General features: G+C 37.0%; 1 protein-coding gene and 1 pseudogene across 4 annotated transcripts in view; both read right to left on the reverse strand.

Annotated features, from left to right (window-relative positions):
• Positions 1-21973, reverse strand: part of AP3B1 (adaptor related protein complex 3 subunit beta 1) — a 262792-nt gene that overhangs the window by 118721 nt on the left and 122098 nt on the right. For all 4 annotated transcript variants that reach the window (XR_009335400.2, XM_059061372.2, XM_067031191.1 and 1 more), the window contains exons 14-15: positions 19775-19884; positions 4493-4669 (exon numbers count right to left, since the gene is read on the reverse strand). Coding sequence is in view for 3 of the 4 variants with exons in the window: in XM_059061372.2 (XP_058917355.1) it covers positions 4493-4669; positions 19775-19884 (287 nt within the window). In the remaining variant the exon portion in view is untranslated. The remainder of the gene's footprint in view (positions 1-4492; positions 4670-19774; positions 19885-21973) is intronic.
• LOC131755143 (52 kDa repressor of the inhibitor of the protein kinase pseudogene) lies at positions 12585-14860 on the reverse strand (annotated as a pseudogene).

Raw genomic sequence — 21973 nt, forward strand, 5'->3', positions numbered from 1 at the left:
TATAACTTCCACTTTACAGATTAGAAATTAGATTAGGTAGGTTGTATTGTATAATCTGTCTAAAATCATGTACCTAGTAAGTGGCAAAACATGATGTGAAGTCAGACAGTCTAACATTAGAGTCTGTACTCCAAATCACCACCTGCCTCTCAGTAACTGACATTAAATAGTTCTATGGCAGGCATCACATACAGTTAAACTGCTTTCTAAACTTCCATCTGAAAGGGCTCAAAGTCAGAAAATTAAAGAAGCTTACAGAAGAAGTTCATCTACAGAGTCTTAATCATAAGGCAACAGAGTTTTAAAAAAACTATATGAACAGCTTTATATCTCCATACTGAAAAAAATTAAAATATCAAAGAATATGAAATGCTAAAGATAGACAAAATGTTTATTTTGGGGGTAATTTTTCAGTTCTACAACTTCCATTCTATTATTTTTTATAGTTTTTATTTCTCTGCTTAGAGTTATCTTTTCATTTATTGTGAATACATTTTCCTCTAAGTCATCAACCATTTACAAAAGCTGCTTCAAAATTTTGCCTGCAAATTTCCACATCTGGGTCATCTAGAAGTTGGTTTCTGGTTTTTGTTTGTTTGTTTGTTTTTAAACTGATCAAATTTTCCTGGTCTTCTTCATTATTGTGGTAAAAATAAACATAAAATTTACCACTGCAACCATTTTTAAGTGTGTAGTTCAGTGTTATGCAACCATTACCACCATTAATCTCCAGAAATTTTTATATCTTCACAAATTGAAATTCTATACCTGTTAAACAATAATTCCCTGTTCTAGTTCTTATGTTGAGTAATTATGGATTTATCTTGGACATTATGAATGTTATATTGTAGAGACCCTGGATGTTGCTATACTCTAGGTTGGGTTCAAAGTACAAACTTTGTCTGTTTCAGTGCTGTTCAAATTCCAGTTCAGTTCCATTATTATTAAATGTGCTGTTCTGAATCCACCATGCATATGTGTGGTTCAGGTATCAGTCAGAGACCTGAGCAAAAGTATTCACAGATTTTGAGGCTCCCCACACTGGCTCTCTCCTTTCTAGAATTCTTCCTTAACTTTTCAATATCTTTGGTAGTAGTTTCCTTTTTTTTTTTGGCCTCACCAAGCGGCTTGTGGGATCTTAGTTCCCCAACCAGGGAATGAACCCAGGCCCTCAGCAGAGAAAGAGTGGAGTCCTAACCACTGGACCACCAGGGAATTCCGAGTAGTTTTCTTAAACTCTGTCCTCTACTTCCTCAGGCCAGAAGGACTCTGGGTTTCCTTCTGGGGTTTCAGCTTCTGTGTCACTGTAGCCTGAACTCAGGATAAGAGCCATAAAAATGGGGAAATTCACTCTGTGCCACTCTCTTCTTTCAAGTGTCCGTTTCCCTTCAGAATCTTCCCACTTTTATTTACTCTTTTGAGACTTCAGGCAGTTGTTTACTTTTTGTATTTTTCCTGAGTTTATAGTTGTCCAGTAGGAGTTTGCTCAGTCATACCAACAGCAAACTGTTAACTAAGTTTCAAATTCTTCTTTACACCAGGTAAAAACATTTGCGATATTAAAGAAGCTTATTATTCAATTATTCCTTAGGCATACAAATGAACACAATGTGCCAAATCTTATAAAAATCAATGTAACCATCTCCTAAAACTAAATATTTCAATAAAAAATCTGAAAATGCTCACTGAGAGATCTAGGCCACAGAGAAAACAGACCTACAAATAAATGTTGGGGATTCATGGCAAACCAGTCCCTGAACTCTGTGGCCTGGTCTTCTTAGTTCAGTGTTAAAGATGGTTAAAATAAACACATATAGAAAATAACTTTTTTACATTTAGATGAAAGTAATCATTTTAGTCTCATCTCACATGCAATGGATTATGAATCATACAACTTAAAAACCCAGTCAAGCTGATGGTACTTAAAAAAAATCATCCTTTGATGTTAATTTTCATTTATGAATTCTCTCAAACTCCTTTTCTTGAGAAATAAGAAACTAGAGAACAGAACATAACTCTACAGGATACCTTTGTTCATCTATTTTTATATTTAATCATTTAAAATCAATGAGTTGTTTTTTCTTAAACATAACTATGTTTTCACCAGCTGGTGGTCAAGTCTATGTGGTTATCCTGAAGTATCATTCTTTTTTTTTTTTGTGGTACGCGGGCCTCTCACTGTTGTGGCCTCTCCCGTTGAGGAGCACAGGCTCCGGAGGCGCAGGCTCAGCGGCCATGGCTCACGGCCCCAGCCGCTCCGCGGCATGTGGGATCTTCCCAGACCAGGGCACGAACCTGTGTCCCCTGCATTGGCAGGTGGACTCTCAACCACTGCGCCACCAGGGAAGCCCCCAAAGTATCATTCTAAAATACACAATGCAACACTTCAGAAGCTGAGTTCCAAAACTGAATTTAAGAAAAAAAATAGCTGAGTGCAATCTATGTTATCTTCAGATTCACTTAATAAAAAGATATGGAATACACTCTACAATTTCTGAACACACAGTACTACATTCCATTATTGGTTATTTAGAGCTACAAAGAAGAGAGCCAAGGAAAGAACCTTCATTTAGTTTTGTAAGACATATCTACTTCAGTCTTGATTAACATACTAATTTGTACTTTTATTTTATGATAATCTATAAGCTCACTTAGAGTAGCCAAACCATTGTTATGATAGAGTCATAACAATCATAATATTCTAGGTGTTATGTTGACGTTCACAGTACTACATGAATTTAGTAAGAAGAGTGAGTGTCAGTCTAAAACAGTGTTTTTATCAATAAACAAGCAACTCAACAGCAAACATAGGTTTCCTCTCTTTTACTCAGTTTTTAAAAAATAACTCATTGCATGAATTAATCTACAAGGCACTTGGAAATGACTAATTCCTTTCAAAGACTGACTTAAAATGTAAAGATAAAATCTAAATCATAGAAATATGCTCAAAATATTTGCAATTATTTGCTCACAAGTTTGGTACACCAATCAGCAAAAGCTATAATAATACAACTCATATCACAATTAGGGATGAAGACAATCCGAAAGTATATGAATGAATATATGAATTTGAGGAGTCAACCTGAGAACTGTGAATAGCCAATATCAGGTTACTAAAGAAAGAATATGATCTATGGGTAGGGAGAGAAGGCAGAATGAGAGGGAGACACATACACAGCAGATACAAAAAAGGAGACACAAACACTGATGGAAGAGGGAGAGAATGACAAAGACATTAGACTGCGGTAGATGGGGTTCGTGCGTGTGTGAAGGCTATCAAAGAGATACCCAGGTAGAGAGAGTTTTAGAGAAGGAGGGGGATAAGAACAGAGAGAGAGAGAGGGAAATAGAGGGGGGGAAATCACAGAGGCTAAGTAAGAGTCCCAGTCAGAAAAATTAAGGAGAAACAGAGACAGGACACAGAGCATAAAGCCTACGAAGAGTCCTAGCTGCAAATGAGCAAGAATCCTTTTCCAGTCTCACTGACCAGATTAAGTCCTCCACCTGTAGAGAAGAGCTATTCAGACAAAGGAAGAAGAATGAGAAAGACCCTATTTTATATTGGGTTGGCCAAAAAGTTTGTTCAGGTTTTTCTGCAACATCTTACAGAAAAACCCAAATGAACTTTTTGGCCAACCCCAGTATATAGTGGTGATTCTATGTATTTTATACATAGAGGCTATTCCTCTTACCAACAGTTCCTCAAAGTCAATTGATTTAAAAAATGAATATTCTAAACTGCAAATCTGGTCAATTATACCACTATTAAAAAATATTGAACGGTTTTCCCTTCACAAGGGGGACAAAGTCCCACTTGCCACTCCAAGTCTTACCCTTGCCTACCTTTCCAAACTCAGCTTTAAGTTTCCTGAAAGCACCAAGCTGTTTCATGACTCTGACCCCCTGCTCTCCTCTTTCCTTATTCTATATGGTAAACTAATCCTTACAAGCCCTTAGTCAAGAGTCTTATCCTTTATGAAACTTTGACCTCTCTCCTTCTATTTCAGACTTTCAATAACTTTCTCCTCTGGAGTTCCACTGTATCACAATACTTTTATTATAGCACTTACCACATACTATTTCATTTTTTTTATGTTTTTCTCCTCTACTAGACCAGAATCTCATCTCTTTATACCACTACCATCTAAAGTAAAACCTTAGGGCTTCCCTGGTGGCGCAGTGGTTGAGAATCCGCCTGCCGATGCAGGGGTCACGGGTTCGTGCCCTGGTCCGGGAAGATCCCACATGCCGCGGAGCGACTAAGCCCGTGAGCCATGGCCGCTGGGCCTGCGCGTCCGGAGCCTGTGCTCCGCAACGGGAGAGGCCACAGCAGTGAGAGGCCCGCATACCGCAAAAAAAAAAAAAAAAATTAAATATAAAGTAAAACCTTAAAAGAAATAGGCACCTGGTAATTGTTGAACGGACAGACCAATGTATCAGAGCAAAGAGCAAAGTAGATTTCACATAGGTAGACTAAGGATTAGTCTCTTACCTGTTTGGAGTTGGTTAAATACAGTTTTGCTCCAAGATTTAAAATCTGCAGCTTTACCAGATCATCTTCACCAGTGAAGCTTTTAGCTGTCTTCCTCAAAACATCAGGGGCAATTTTAGGAACTCGTTCACAGTTTTCTCCAATTAGCCAAAGAATACTTGCTCTAGCCACAGGAACCTAATATAGAAGCAGATTATATACAAATATTACAAAATAATATAATCATACTCTCCTTAATATTAACATATAAAAGGCTTTAAATATTATAAAGGTTTTATCATCTATTAATTCATTTAATGTATATCCAGGAAGTCCTTCTGTATTTATGAATTTTCTTCAGTTACCAGAAAATCTGATTAAAACTGATTTCAGAGATAATGCTTAAGAAAAGATTCATAAAGGAAAAACCACTGGTCTAGAATCTTGATTCTAACAGTGATCCACCAATTCTTGGGCTAAATCTGTCTGGCCATGCCCATTTATTTATCACTGTTGCTGCTTCTGTGCTATAATAGCAGAAGAGTAGTTGCAACAAAGACCGTAAGTCTGAAAATATTTACTTATCTAGCAGTTTACAGAAAAAGTCCGCCAACCTCTGCTCTAGGGCATTGGTTCACAAACCTTGATCCCTATAAAAATCATCTAGGGTTATGACTAAAACTGTAGGGTTTTGGTAACAGTTCTAAGACAGTAATTCTGTGATGGGGTCCAGGAATCCATGCTTCATGAAGCATTACAGATGACTCCGGAGACAGGCAGTCTGCAAACCACGTTTTGAGAATCCATGGACGATACAGAAAAAGGAATAGACCCATTAAAGATTATGATTCCAAATCAAAACTGTTATTGTCCTCTATGTACCTATATCTGCAGCACTGGAAATAAATAAAACTGACAAAATCATCAAGGCCTGCTTATAAAATCATGAATGCTGGTCTATTATTTGGTCATCAACAACAGAAATAGGAATAAGATAAATCTGTCCAATACTGCATTTTAGCATTATATATATTGTCAATAAACTACATTTCCATATAATTTGTTTCTTAAAAATAAATGCTTTGTTACAAATTGGAAACCTTCCACCAGCACCATTAAGACCAACATTTTATTTAGAGCATGCAAATTAGTTTTATTACTATTTATTTGTATCCTCCCCCTTTCAATATCCTTCAAAAGGAATTTGAAGGGGTATGTAAATTAGTTTCTGTGAACATTTTCACCTAGTATAGAAAATTTGCTTTTAATGAAAAAGCCAATGGCTATCATTAAGAGGTAGCATCACAAGAAGAGATAAGACTCTTTATGAAGTCCTTTTTTAATTCCTCAAATAAAGCCCTAATGTTTTCATTATAGTTTCACAGCTGTACACAGTACGACTGTTAAGGAAGAAAGTGAGAATGAGGACCTTTGCACAACTAGAATTTTATCACAATATATACCACCTTGGGGCTTCCCTGGTAGTGCAGTGGTTGAGAATCTGCCTGCCAATGCAGAGGACACGGGTTCAAGCCCTGGTCTGGGAAGGTCCCACATGCCGTGGAGCAACTAGGCCTGTGAGCCACACTACTGAGCCTGCGTGTCTGGAACTTGTGCTCCGCAACAAGAGAGGCCGCAACAGTGAGAGGCCCACGCACCGCGATGAAGAGTGGCCCCTGCTCGCCGCAATTAGAGAAGGCCCTCGCACAGAAACGAAGACCCAACACAGCCAAAAATAAATAAATAAAAATTTTTTTAAAAAAAGAAAAAATATATATATATCACCTTGAATTCCTTCAAAACAACCATTTCAAGAAATAACATAAAATTATTAAGACACCGCTAAGTCTTTCACCAGAAGGAGAATGAGGTAATCAGAAAACTTTAAAGTATACATTTTCAAATAATGTGATAACAGTATCATCTTTAAATTAATATTAGAATAAGTTTAGTAAGAGAGAATAAAACAGTATACTTACATAATAAGTGTAAGTACTAAGTGTAAGTATTGAGTAAAATACTAAACGCTATTACATATCTATTCACGTAATATGATAAAACTGATATCCTTACTGTATACTGATTTCTGGAAAGAAAGAGGCTATTTCTAATGTTCCGAAGGTTACACTGCATTAAGACTTTACTCCCAATCTATTATTTTAAATTGGGCTAAAGAACAATAATTGAGTAGTACGTTAAATTTTCCAGTACGAAGCAATTCAAGTTGCCTGCCATAATGAAAGGTATGTCTAAATAAGAATATATGAGCAACTTCAGATTTCAGTTATGCTAGATTTATTTTTCTTAAATATTTTATTGTATATTACAAGTATAAAAATTAGAATTCTATGACATATCACATCTATTACTATTACCCCACTTTAAGTAATTTTCCTCTGGTTACACACTTATTTATTTATTTACTTCTTTGCAATTAAAAAGACAACCCCAAAAAGGTCTAAGAGATTGTTTATATTCCTATTCATTAATATATCAAGATTAAAATAATATTTAAATACTCTAAACATTCATAATGCATACATTTAAAATATAACTCTTTAAAAAATTAAAAATCAGTAAGTTCTAAGACTCACAATGAAAATCTCTAGGTGGGGGGGCGCGGGGCCAGGATCATATTCAGAGAGTCTAGAACTAAGTAATAAAATTTCTATTTTAAAAACATAGAAAATGGCAACTAAGGAGCCTGCCTGCTGCAACTAAGAAGCCCGCGAGCCGCAACTAAGGAGCCCGCCTGCCGCAACTAAGACCCGACACACACAACCAAATAAATAAAACACACACACACACACACAAAAAAAAGAAACATAGAAAACTTCTTCACAATAGGAAATAATATCACTATAAATATACTAATACCAATCTTTCCATGATGACATTCAAAAGCTTAGAAAACTGACAAACCCAATGTTTTTGTGCATGTGCCTGGAATCAGAATAAGATTTTCAAATTTCAGCCCTGCCTTTCTCTCCCAATTAAGTTATAAGACTCTTATTTGTATGCCACTGATACTATGAATCCATGGCCACTATTTTCAAATATTTGAAGCAACTGAAAAAAGAGCAAGTAAGAAAATCAGTCACTTTTTGTCCTCCACTGTCTTTTGAAACAGAACAAATAGGAACACGGAACTAAGGTCAAACTAATAACACACATATATGCATATAATACTTTCATTATGAACCTTTTTTTTTCAATATTTTTGAAGACAAACTGGATTGTAAATGACTTTGCCTGATTCTTTATTCTAAATGCCCTGAGCAAGTGGTTAAGTGCACTTTTTAAACCTTCTACCAGAAGGCAGTTTCCACTGCCTTTTAGCCCATTAACTTGCCTGCAAAAACAAATAATGTTTCCTAGCTGACCACAACAGTTATAGAAAGACATCTAGAAAGATTTTACAGATCACTCTGTAAGCAGTTCAATTTAAAAGCTACTGTGTTACAATACCAGCTCACTGCACAATCCAACGGTGTAAAGTAAATCCTGCAAAAACATCGATTTTATTTATCTAAATTTGTCAAAGGCAAAATCAGTAGACATCTAAACAAACTGCATGCAAACAGCACATCAGACCCAATATTCTGCATGTGGACTCAATAAGCATGAAAACCTGAGTGTGGATTAAGTGGGGATGGCAGGGCAAGTATAGTTAACTTGTGAAATGGCAGGCGCTCATGAGGTACCTGGGCACGGAGTACATAAGGCGCTACTTGAGTATCGCCAGTAGTCTACCAAATAACATCTTTCAACTCTTCTTTTATAATGTGAAACCCTCACCTGTCCCATTAAAGATAATGTGAAATCCCCTTAGAACAATCCTCAGGTAGTGTGCATTTTATTCTGGAAGCACTTTGCTCCCAAAGCAGTATTTACTACAAATGAAGGATACTCCAAAGGATAAAATATTCACAATCAGGACAGTTCACTGCCCTATCAACATAAATTATTCAATATGAATGAATTTTAAACATAGAATTAATTTAAATTTTAGTTTTCAGATTTTCAACTACGCCACTTACTAAATAACAAATGGAATCAAAGTCTTGAATACAATAAAATCTGTGTTCTCTTTTTAAAAAAATTAAATAGCTAACATCTAATGAGCTCCCACCATGTTTTAGCGGCATTGTTTTTAAGTACCTTACCTGTTTTCTCAGTTATCACAAAAGCCCTATAAAGTAGACTCTACCATTATCCCCACTTGACATATGAGGAAACTGGGGCACAAAGGAAATAAGAAACTTGCTCAACATCTCACAGCTTGTCAGCGATGCAACTAGGACTGGAACTCCAAGTCTAGATCCAGAGTTCACCATGGGCACTGGGAAGAGACAATGAGCGCGCTGTATTCTAGGAAGATTACTGGCCAGCAAGGCAAGAAGACTGTTTCTGGTTCCTGACTGATCACATATATCATGGAGACAAACAATTTCACATCAATGAGTTTCATTTACTTGTTAATCAAATGAAAGTTTATTCCTTTGCACCTATTCTTTTGCCACACTATGCAATGGCTCCCTTAAGGCCTCCTGCAGCTTCCCCAGAGCGAGCCTTTGTTCTTCAGGGCAGATCTAGGCCATCTTCTTGCCTATTCCCACACTTATGCACATGGGGCATTTTCCTACTTCCTTTTACCTCTGGTTTTATGGATAAGTAAGGTGGTCACCGTGGGAAGAGGTCTAGCTGTCACCTTGGTTCCTCCTCCTCCCAGAGGGTACATGAGCCCAGGATTTCGCCCTGATAAAGTTGCTTAGGTACTGAAGGAAAACATGCTCAAAAGTGTCCTCTTGTCCTCTGACACTGGTCAGATTGGCTCTTTCTAAAATCCAGGGGGTCTAGGATTTAGGTCAAATAGGCAGAGATTCAGTAAGAGGTCTCATTTAAGGCTCTGAGGCTTAATGTTAGAATCACGTGCCCACATTTAAAGGTCCTCAAGTGCTTGGGCAGATTAATAAAGCCCACTTTCTTTTCCACACGGCCATTGTTCTGTGAATAGGTCTCGACTGGAGCAGAGATTCTGGGGATTCACTTCTGATTTGAAGCTGTTGTTGGCTACACCCCTCACCACATTCTTCTGGAGTAACTTGTGCCGCCAATCCCTGGACATTTTTAGGGTTGTGCCTCAGAAACCATCTTGCTTCTTTCTTCCTTGTCCCACTTCAAGCACTTCAGCTTCCTGAGGTATGTTAACGGTAAAAACTCATCACCTTTTCATTCTCCAAAAGTTCAGGTTTTTTTGCTATAGAATTGCATGGAGTTTTTCTTATTAATTATTTTAATCTCTTCTAAATCACCGTCCCAATTTGTCTACTTTTGCTTTCTCTCCACCTTATCAGAATCAGAAGGGATTTTCTACTTCATTATCTTTCCAAAGGACCGCATTTAAGATGTATTTATCAATTTCAACTATCTTTATTTGGTATTTTACACAATCATCTCTGATCCCTCTTAGGTTTCTATGCTTTCCTTCACTGTTATTTTTCAAATGTCTCAGGACAAATATAAAATTCTTTTATTTTTGGTCTCTTTACATTAAAAATGGTGACAGTTACAGCTTTAGCCATGCCCCACACATTTTGAAAAAAAAGTATTTTCTTTTTTCTGTGCTTTTTGGAAAGCCTGTATTTTTTTTCTTTAAACTTTAATTTAAAAATGTATTTCTTGCTTCACAACTGCTCTGGTACCATTTTAAAGCTTTTTCACTGCTGTGGCCTCTCCCATTGCGGAGCACAGGCTCCGGACGCGCAGGCCCAGCGGCCATGGCTCACGAGCCCAGCCGCTCCGCGGCACGCGGGATCCTCCCGGGGCACGAACCCGTGTCCCCTGCATTGGCAGGCGGACTCCCAACCACTGCGCCACCAGGGAAGCTCTGGTACCATTTTAAAATATTTAATTCTTATGTTATTGCTTAAGGTTAAAAAATATAAAAGCTTTAGGTTTACTTTATGCCTAAGTAAATGATTTTTTGTAAATGTTCTATGGATACATCCATAAAAGTGGGTATTATCTGTTCAAGAGATATAAGATTTTAACAATATTTACTATATCAAGTATTGATCCTGTTATTTAATTTCTCTATGTCCTGACATCTACATCTTACTTAAAAATCTATGAGGTGTATCTAACTCGAGACAAGCATATTAAAGTCACCCACCAAAACTGTATTTTATCCATTTCTCCTTGCATTTCCAATAGATTTTTCATTTACATATTTATTTGGTTGCCATATTTTTTGTGCACATAGGTTTATGTTTCTTAATTTCTTTGTAATTTGGGCCTTTTTTTCATTTTATAATGTTCCATTTTATCCTGTTAAAAGCCTTTAATTAATTTTAAATTCTTGTTGATATTCACTTAATGTCTCTTTCCCTACTTGCTTATTTTCAACCTTTATCACTTTGATTATGGTGTTTTAATTATAAATGGCCTCTATCTGGCTTTTGTTTTTCATTCCAATTTGAAAGTCTGTCTTCTAATGAGAGAATGCAATCCATTCATATTCAGAGTAGGATACATTTGATTTTTACTCTTTCATCTTACTTCTTGATTTTAACTCTTCCATTTTAATTTTTTAAAATTTATTATTTACTTTACATTTTGGTTTTCTTTTTTTCCTTTTGTGAATTTGGAATTCCCACCATATTTTGTATTCCACTAATAGTTATCTTCTATCTGACAAAAACAGAAAAACAAGCTTTGCTATATAGATTTGTAAGAAAGTATGTACTTGGCTAATATTCCAACAACTGCCGTAGAGAAAGTCGATGCAATCAAACATTTTCCTGAGCCCCACAAAGGGACATAATCAAATACAACAAATTCTTCTTCCAAGAAAGTCTGTGGTTTGCTTGATATGGGTCTTATATACTGCCACAGGTTTCATGTAAAAGCAGCTGCATTCACCTGAAAGCCTTAACACTCCCTCGCCTTTGCCTCTTCCTTTCTAACAAGAGCAGAACAAGCTTAAAAGCACAAGTTTTAACTAAATTCTGCACAGGATGATGGGGAATACAGAACTCCACATTCCTATTTCTTTCTCATAATCAGACACACATTTCTCCATCATTCTTTATAAACAAGGAATTAACTATTTTCCCGATCAAAACTTACTGTTTTCACCCCAAGATAAGCTATTTTCACCTTATTATTTTTTTAAACAAAATTCACATTTTATTTAGGTTGAAATAAACTACACAAAATTGATTTTCTTCACCAAAACTAACAACAATATTTTCTGTATTATTCTTAGATAAACTACAAAACATTTTTGTAGTTTTTCTAGGTTTTGCTTGTAAATCAAGATGAGGCAGTAGATACAGTCTTGGAAAAAAACCAAGAAAACAAACAAATCAGTTGTCAGTATCCATGGCCTCTGATCCTGCCTTGACCATGAAACAGAAGTGTTCAAAAAGTTTATGAGGATGTAGGCTCAATAAAGGAATGTAAACAGCAACAACCAGATGTGGAACAACAATGGCAGGCTCTTCCATTCAAACTTTAACTATAACCTGTTCCTTTAACTACATTTGATAAAGACAAAATTTACACTGAAATTCTTGTTTGGCGAGCTCACACATTTCTCTTACAGTCTGATAATTTTCTTAACTGTCCCTTGTGGATTTTTAACAGCATACTTAAAACTCCTACCATCAAAGGTCAGTCATGAGCTTCACTGTAACGTTTTATAAAATGTATTCCTTCCTCCCATACCTCCTCAAAATTTATTTCTTCAAAGAAACGATAACTCAATCCCTGACAACTGGATCCACAGCAATAAATGTTATGTCTAAAATGACTTAACTAATACAATTCCAAAGTGCCATTAGCAGAGATCACACAGAGTATAACGTGGTACTTTCAATGCTATCTTCTGGAAGAACAGTTAGGTCTCCCAAGCATGGGAGTTCAAACAGGCCATTTAAACAGGCAGATTACCAGTGACTAATGTACTCAATGGGAGGCCTACAGATCAAGATATTCAGTGATTAAGTGGCCTATATACACCTTACAACTTTTCTGTAAGATATTTTCAAATTTCTGACAGATTATTTCAAATATCAAATGTAAGAAAAAAGCCTATTTTAAAAGTCTCTTAGGTATCTTCAATGGTTTCTGAATTATCTGTAGGGAGCTTTGACTTACTTGTATAGAGTTTCATATATGTATCCACCATTAAATCCAAATCATGTTTTATATCAAAATTTATGTTAAGCAAAGCCAAGTTACTTGACCTTTGGTCTGTCAAAGTGTTCCTCAGGTATGCTTTGAGATGATTTCGCCCATTTTCATAGCATTCATTCTAAACCTTCGTCACAGGAAGAATACATAGGACCTTCAGCAATGCATAAACATTAGGGAAAAACTTGATGTCTGGCAGATGAAGGGCTTCATAAATAGTGGATGGAAGTTCTATATGTCTCCCTCTGTGTTTCCACTTGATTCTCCAACAATGCAGCTCAGCAGAGAGCATGTCAGGATTAGGTAAGTCACTTCTGTACATGTCAGCATGATGCTCCTCTGATGTATTGAATTTGAGCTGTCCCATGACAGAGGGTACCAGAGATAAGCATTTAAGAGTTTTGAGGTGCTGTTCTGAGAATATATCTTTCAGTTCCTGAATAATGTGTTCCACTGTTGGAACACTTAAGAGTTTCTTTATAGTAACTCGCAGAGGTTAGCTGAGATTTCAGGTTACTGTGCTGAGCTCTGCGAAATTTCCCTGGAAGTTTCATCTGAATATCAAGTTTGGTTGCCAAATTTGTGGCTTCCTCAAACTAAAATTCATGATAAACTTCGATATTTTCCATCACTCATTTAGTAAATGCCACACTGCAGTCAAACTACTGGCTGCAAAGAAGGCATCAGAGATTTGTCCCTGAAGATTTTTCCCAAAGGCTCTTGTAAAAGAACGTTTTTAAGAACAATGGTAACGATGAAATCAAAATCTGTTACTGCACTACAGGGTACAAATGCTTGGCCAGCTATACAGTTATTCCATCTAACATTTGTGTCACTAATTATACCATCTAAACACAAAACAAGTGCTTGTAGGAGGTCCACTGAGATTCCAAACTCATCAGGCCTGCCTGTCCACTGAGAATAGCAAATTTCCTTCAGTTCTTTGCCCCTTTCTTCACTGTTCTGAAAGAGGACAGAAATTACATTGTCAAGCTCTAAAAGCAGTTGTGGTGATTGATGGAAAAAAGAACAAACTTACTCAATTGCTCCTAATGTGACAGATACTCCCGTAACAGGCACTGATTCTGCCAACCACGTATTTAAGGCACAGGAAGAGCAGAATGTGTAGATAGCTTGGGGGTATTTCTCTACAAGTCTAGAAGCAACAACTTTCACTTTGGAAGAAAATCCACTGGACACAATGTAAGGCTGGCCACAACAGTACTCCATGTTTAATCCCCACTTCTCAGTTATCGTAGTGTGAAATTTCACAGCCAAAATTTCTGCATAGGCTTCATAAGGCAGGAAGCCCACAAATTCCTCTCTCAGGTTGTGAGCTTCGTCAACAAACCTCACCAACACAGGCAGGTGCTCTTCCCCTGCTATGTCCACCACATCATCAGTGACAATGGAAAAGAAGTGAGAGTATCACTTCCTGAGTTTCTTCCCGAATGAATGCAGCTCTCACAGATCTCTAGCATCTGTTTCTGCTGTGTTCTCGAACAGAACAATGTGTTAACTGCCGTTGTCTCAAAGCGCTTTCTCAGAACCTCTTCACCAGAACTGATCCGGCACTCCAGCAGTGCTTGAAGGTTATCAGGAATAAAGAGACCTTCGGGATTTCATCAGCTTCATGTCCATCCAGAGGTATGTTCTGTTTCCCCATATGAATTAAAATTTCAAATAAAGATTTTAGGTATTCTTTGTTTTCCTTCTCTTCAAGGGTTAAAGGTTTAAAATGTCTTCATCCTGCTCTTCACCCCCTTCTTCTGCACTGGGGTCCTGAGCATTGCTGTTGTTTATTTCCTTATGTTTTGGTTCCTGTTCAGAAGTTTCATCAATTTTCTTCTGTTTCAGTATCCTGATTTCATCTTCACTCAATTCTTTTATTCGTTTTTCTTGTGTCTGTGTGGATTATTCAAATGGTTGGTAAGATCAAATATTGTTGGTATTGCATTATCTCGAAGAACTGCCCTATAAGGACTAGTTCCACGGATCATATAAGTCTCAAAGTGTTCGGCACACAATCGGTAATGTTAAATTATCAGGAGTTTTAACTTCTAAGTCGGCTCTCCTACAATTCTCCACTAACTTCTGGCATCTGGCTGGATCCCGCGGGAACCTGAAAAAGGCCAGGTCCGACTGCGTGCTCTTCCGTGTGCAGCTGGGGGCTGTGCAGAAGTTCCGCATTGTCGCCTGCCTGCTGACCGGCCCAGCCCTCCCCTCCTGCTTCCTCAGGCAGCCCGCCCGCCTGTCGGGGCTGGGGAGGGGAGACAGGCTGGAGAGGGGAGACAGGCCGGTGTGCCGGGAGGTGGGGGGCACCTTACTACTTTTTTTTTTTTTGGTGGTATGCGGGCCTCTCACTGTTGTGGCCTCTCCTGTTGCAGAGCACGGGCTCCGGATGCGCAGGCTTAGCGGCCATGGATCACGGGACCAGCCACTCCACGGTATGTGGGATCTTCCTGTACCCGGGCATGAACCCGTGTCCCCTGCATCGGCAGGCGGACTCTCAACCACTGTGCCACCAGGGAAGCCCACCTTACTATTTTTTAGACACAAGATGAGAATACGAAAATAATTTCACTTCTCTCCCCTCTCTTCCTCCCATAAGACCTTCAAAACACATTTATTCCACCCCAATCCCATCCTACCCCTAGATTTTCTAAGATTGTTCAATATTTTTAGTTCCAGATTATTAGAATTTCCCTTATATTATGGCCCTTCTTTTTCAAGAGTTCTCAGCACTTTTGTTAGACATTCCTAGTCTATCTTTATACATTTTAATTAGGTGTATAAATATATACATATATTTGTGTATCTCTATTCTTTGATTTCCCCAATCTAGAGTTCACTGCTGTGGTTCATTAGTTCTTGCTTAGAAAAGTAGTTCTTACTAGATGATGTAACACTTGTCTAAAAGGTATCTAAATACCTGTAGGAGTATTTGTGATTGTTACAATGACTAAAACTACTACTGAAATTTGATGCTTGGTACACAGGGATGCTGGATGTCTATCTCAGTAGACTTGAGGAAAACATTTTACCCTCTTATCTCGCATCAATAGATCACTGACAAATAATGTCAAACATCTGTTCCACATATGGGCAAATATGGACCAATCTAATGCCTAATTTCTCAATGATTCAGGGGTATCAAAAGGAAACAACAATGAAGTCCTGGCCAGGTCAGTGAGTAGGCAAGTGAATTGAATACAAAAAAGAGAGACGGGCTTCCCTGATGGCACAGTGGTTCAGAGTCCGCCTGCCGATGCATGGGACACAGGTTCGTGCCCCAGTCCGGGAGGATCCTACATACTGTGGAGTGGCTGGGCCCGTGAGCCACGGCCGCTGGGCCTGTGTGTCCGGAGCCTGTGCTCCGCAATGGGAGAGGCCACGACAGTGAGAGGCCCGCATACCACAAAAAGAAAAAAAAGAGACTAGAAATGGAAAACAGATACAGCATGATGTATTGGTTAAGAAAGCAGACCTACTAGCTATGTGACCTTAGGCAAGTTACTTAACCTCTCTGTGCCTCAGTTTTCTTTTATGTAAAATATATAGAATAGAACCTACCTTTCAGAGTTGTTATTAAAATTAATGATTTATATTTTTAAGATGCTTAGAATAGTACCTGGCATATGATTAGCACTAGAGGAGTTATGTTAAATAAATTAGTAAAATAGAAATGAAGCAAAAAGGATGCTTACTAAATTCAAACCTTATCATTAAGTCTGTCTTCCTCAAAAACTTTAAATATAGCCATGATCATAATTACAGCTTACACGAAGCTCTGTTTTAAGTGTTTCAAATATGTTGACTCATTTATTCCTAACAGATATATAGTTATTAGTACTACGGTTCCCATTTTACAGGGAAGAAAACTGGAGCAGGGAGAAGTCAAGTATTGCTTAAGATCACAAAGCTAGTAAAAGGCAGAGACTAAATTTGAATACAACTCATCTGGTTTTCAAATCCACTCTCTTAACTTCTCATACACAGTCTTTGTAGTAAGTCCTGACTTTGATGATTAATCAACAATAACAGTAGATATGAAGACAAAGAACAGTGGTGAGAATGTGGTAGAAGATCAGATGCTAAGTGACCCTGTGAGTATTATTCTTAGCTTTAAGATAAATGTGTAACTGCCCTGCAAGCTTTAATAACACTCTGAAGGAAAGAAAACTTTGCCACTAGAGAGATTAAAAATTGGTCCTGACTAGTAGGCTCCAAACCTAGCCATCTATTACCTTTAACTATACAAATATGATCCCTCTGAACAGACTCTGAGTATAGATTACCCCATCTTCAAACAAGGAAGAAGGGTGACCCTTGCACAACATGGGTTTGAGCTGCATGGGTCCACTTACACGCAGATTTTTTTTTTCAAAAAACATACAGTCGCAGGTTTTGCATATGCAGATTCAACCAACCTGGATCAAAATTTCCACCCCCGGTTGGTTGAATCTGTGCCTGCAAAACTTATGAATATGAGGGCTGACTGTAATATACTGCCCCCTCCTTAAACTACAACCCTCTAGTTAGAGAACATTAGCTGTCAAACTAACCAACATTCAAGGGACAGGCAGAGTAGAAGACAAACACAATGGAGAAGAGTTTGAAGAAAAACCAGACAGAAGCAATGGAGAGAATGTCTCAAAAGGGAAGCAGTGGTCAGTGAAATCAAATGCTAATGAAAGATCAAGAAAGATGTGGACAGCAAATTATCCACTGGATTTAATAAAAGGAGATAGTCAATGACCTTGCAAAAGCAGAAGTAGTGGAGTGGTGGAGAGTCAAAATCAGACTGTGATGGGTTGACGAGTTGAAGGTAAGAAAATAAAATTCGTTTCAGGTAATTCTTCCAAAAAACTTTGGTTCTAAAGGAAGAAGAGAATGAAATAGGACACAAATAACAATAACAGCTAACACACGGTGCTGTGTGCCAGGAAATATTCTAAGAGCTTTACATTTCTTAACACAATACTTTCAATAACACAGGTTCTTTTACCCTCACCATTTTATATTGTTGGGCAATGTGAAGTATAGCGATATTAATGTAAGGACATGTAATGTGACAGAGCAAAAATTAATATTTATTTTTAAATTTAATTTAATTTTTAAACAACTTCAGATGTATAGAAAACTTGCAAGAAGAATAAAAAGAATTTCTGAATACCCTTCACCCACATTTCCCAAATGTTAACATTTTACTACATTTGCTCTAGCTTTCTACACATACAAACACATTTTGGTTTCCAAATCACTCAAAGTTGTAGATATGCTCTAATACTCTGAAATACTTCAGTGTAAACTTCCTAATAAAAGGAATGCTCTTATATAATAAACACAGTAGAATTATTTAAAAACCAGGAAACTGAACACTGAACCAATACTATTAACTATTCTAAAGATTTTATTGAGATTTTTCCAATTATCCCTATAAAATCCTTTATAGCAAAAGAAAATCCAAAATTATGTTACATAGAGTTGTCATATCCTTCTAATCTCTTTTAACCTGCAAAAGTTCCTGAGTTTTTCTTTCCATTTTATGATATTAGCATTTTTAAAGACTGTAAGACAATTATTTTGTAGAATACCCTCATTTGGTTTTGTCTCATGATTAGATTCAAGTTATTCACTTTTGGCAGGAATTCAACAGACTTGATGCTGAGTTCTATTCGGTGTAGCTTATCAGAAGGTACATAATCCCATTTCCGGCAATGATAACTATGCTTATTTGGTTCAGGTAGTGCCTGCTAGGCTTCTCCATTGTAAAGTCAAAAGTCAATAATTTGCCCTTTTAAATTAGAATAACTTATGAGGCTATTCATACCTTGAAACTGTGCAAATATCCTGTTACTACTAAAATTTTCACCCCCTAGTTTTCAGCATTTGTTAATGATTCTTGCGTGAATCAATTACTGTTGTGATGGCTATTCTAATTCCATCCTTTGTTCTTCTACAATTATTAGTTGTTTTTGCACTGTAAGGAAGAATTTCCCTTTCTCCTTACTCATTCATTAATTCATCCATTCAAGTGTGGATTCAGAGATTCTTACCCTATTCAATAGGTTATAATCCTTTTACCATCATTTATTTTGTTGCTCAAATTAGCCAGTAGAGGCTCCTTTAAGCTGGCTCTTGCATCTTTCTGACACGTCTCTACCATTCTGTGAGCACTGTCTTGTTTTTAGGGCCCAACAAGATGTTCCAAGATTATCTTCTTCTTTCCTTGCCCTAGCTCAGAAATCAGCCATTTCTCTAAGGAGCCCTGGTTCCTTTAAATGCTGAATGGAATTTAAAAACCAAAGTCTACCATAAAAGGGGATGTAGTACTACATTCTACAACATGCATGATCCTTGAAAACACTCTAAGTGAAAAAAGCCAGACACAAAAGGCCACTTATTATATGATTCCATTTGTATGAAATGTCCAGAATAAGCAAATCCATAGCGACAGAAAGTAGAATAGTGGTTGTCAGGGGCTTCAGTAACGGGAGGATCAGGAGTTTCACGTTAGGAACTTGATTTTAGGGATGATGAAAACGTTCTGGAATTACAGAGTGGTCATGGTTGCACAACCTTGTGAATATACCAAAAACCATTGAGTTATGTACTTAAAAGGGTGAATTTTATGGTATGAAATTATACCTCAATTTAAAAAAACCCACAAGATCTGGGCACTAGGTGTGCTCAGTGGTACTGGGGTTATTATTGCATGTAGGCCCTCTTAAAGGACAGCATTAGGAAACAGATGTTTGTATACTCATGTACAAATTCATATGTGTACATACAAATGTGTGTAGACACACACATACATGCATATACACTCCAACACATCTAGCTGTCTATATAAAAACCCATGAAGTAGTTCACATTGATATCTCCAATTCCAAGCCAATACTGCAGTATTTATTGTATCCTTCCCTTTTTTCAGATTTGTGATTCCCTTCCACAACAGTGTGGAATCTTAGAACAAGGCGAGTTCAGCTCTCTTCACCATTATACTTCAGTATGTCTGTTTATTTTAACAAAACTATAATTTATTGAATAAAATTTGGATGAATTGGTACTAAAAGCAAAGATCTCTTAATTGGTACTCACAGTGATACTGTCCAAGAGTTTGGCCATATGTTTAATAATTTCACCATGTTGTACAGGTTGCATTTGCAGTAATTTCTTAATAACAACCACACTTTCAGCAACAACTATTTCTGAAAAAAAAAATCACATTATGCATATTAAATATGTATAATTCAATTCAAACTCATTATTCTTGGTAAAATGTAAATTTAAATTAGCAAAACATTCTACATGTCTTAAATGACTAGGTGAAAACTATAACCATGAGTGTACATCTAAATTTTGGGGGTGAACCTTCATCTAAAGTAGGAGAGTCTACTTCAATTTCTAACTTCTGTTGCTGTCTCCTAGCTTCTGATATCGCTTTCTAATCTCTGCTTCTTCAATTCAGAAAAGCAAAGTGAGGTTAGATTATGCAATCACCATAATGTTCAACTGTCTTTGGCTTTTAATCACAGCTCTCAAATACCGTTCTTTGATTCCTAGCAGTTATATAGTGGTAATAAAATACTTAGCATCTACATAACATTTTTTCATCTACGTAACATTTTTTCAATTCTAAAGAAAATAGCAAACTTAAAAAAAATTCCTTACGTGGTATGTCTAGAAGAGTGAGTAGCACGTATTATTAGTAGTAGGAAAGGTGTTACTATAGAAATAGCATGGACTTCAAGTCAGAAAGAGTGGGCTTGTGAGCTAAACCGTTTCCATTTGATGCATGAATCCACTCTCTGCATTTCTTGGTCCAACTCTGTGCCCTTAGAGGCAGACTTCTGTGGACTGTATCAATCAGATTACTTTGTCCCTCACTTACAGGTATGGTTAGCCAAGAGGAAGCAACAGCAAGAAATCAGGGGGCAGGAGAGAATATTTATTATCCTGGATCCTTCTCCTGCCAGACTTCCCTGATAGTGGCATTGCTCTATTGAAGGTTTCAGTTCCTATGAGTGGCTCTCTCCTTCAGGGTCTGCTAAGTGTCCCAACTCCTCAAACCGCTTCCCTTCAATTCTACATATGGTAAAGGCTTCCCACCGTTACTACCCTGCGAGCCCCAGGGTGTTACAGTATATCTTGTTGGTTTCCCTTAATCCCACCCACAATTTATAAATAAATAGTTCTTTCATTAAATTCTCTTCAATTGTCCCTTTTAAGTGTATCATCTGTTACTTGCCAGGGCCTTAACTAATATAGTAATTGGTACTAGGAGTGGCTCTAGGAAGCAGATCCTCAAATTGGGATTCTGAGATTGAGTTATCACAGGCTAATCACTGGTCCAGAGTTACGATTTCAGTGGCACCAGTAGAGAAATGTCATAAACTAGTAAAAGCACCTGACCTAATGGAATGAATCTTATATAAATGATTATTAACGTTACTGATGCCAAAGAAATACACCAACACTGCCTTTACTTATTATTCTGGCATTTTTATTAACTGAGATTCATGGATATTAGAGATTCCCCTGGCAAACATATAGGTTTATTTTAATATTATTCTGGAAATATACCATGGCTTGTGTTCTTTTACTCTTTTGCTCTGAAATACATTTTCTTATCTAGCCCCGTTTAAGAATAGAAGCAAAATTTTTTATCATTCTAATTATTATTAAACATATGTATTTCATATTATATATATGTATGTATATATACATACACACACACACACACACACACACACACACACACACCTCTTTCTCCCTGGGAATGATACATTAATATTTCATAATGTTTCAGTTTACAAAATGATATATTTCTTTTTAATTCTCAAAATAACATATGGTAGGTACCTTACTATCATCGCCTTAAAGATGAAGAAAAAGAAATGCACTGAAGAATTCAAACTCAGAACCAGAATGTACCATTTTATCTCTAATGTTCTGTTACTATGAGTGGGTATTACTTTTATAAAAACCACCTCTTGAGGAAAACAGAAACAAATCAGAATGAGACTCTGCCCTCATCAAACTCACACTCTGCTAGGAAACATTAAGTGGTTATGTAAGCAATTACCATGCAAAGTAAAGTACGGTTAAGTGTGGTTTTAAAGAATCCATAGTAAAAAATTTATCTTTTTAAAATATATTATTGCAAAACTAGCCTAAGTAAAAAAAAAAAGTTGTATAATTTTAATTATCCACATGTGGAGGCAGGGTTGGCTATAGTTGAAATAATTTGGCATTATTTAGCCTTTGGTGGCACCTTAGTTTCCTACTGTTGTTATA

This window comes from Kogia breviceps, chromosome 4 (genome assembly GCF_026419965.1).
Source record: "Kogia breviceps isolate mKogBre1 chromosome 4, mKogBre1 haplotype 1, whole genome shotgun sequence".
NCBI classification, from domain to species: domain Eukaryota; kingdom Metazoa; phylum Chordata; class Mammalia; order Artiodactyla; family Physeteridae; genus Kogia; species Kogia breviceps.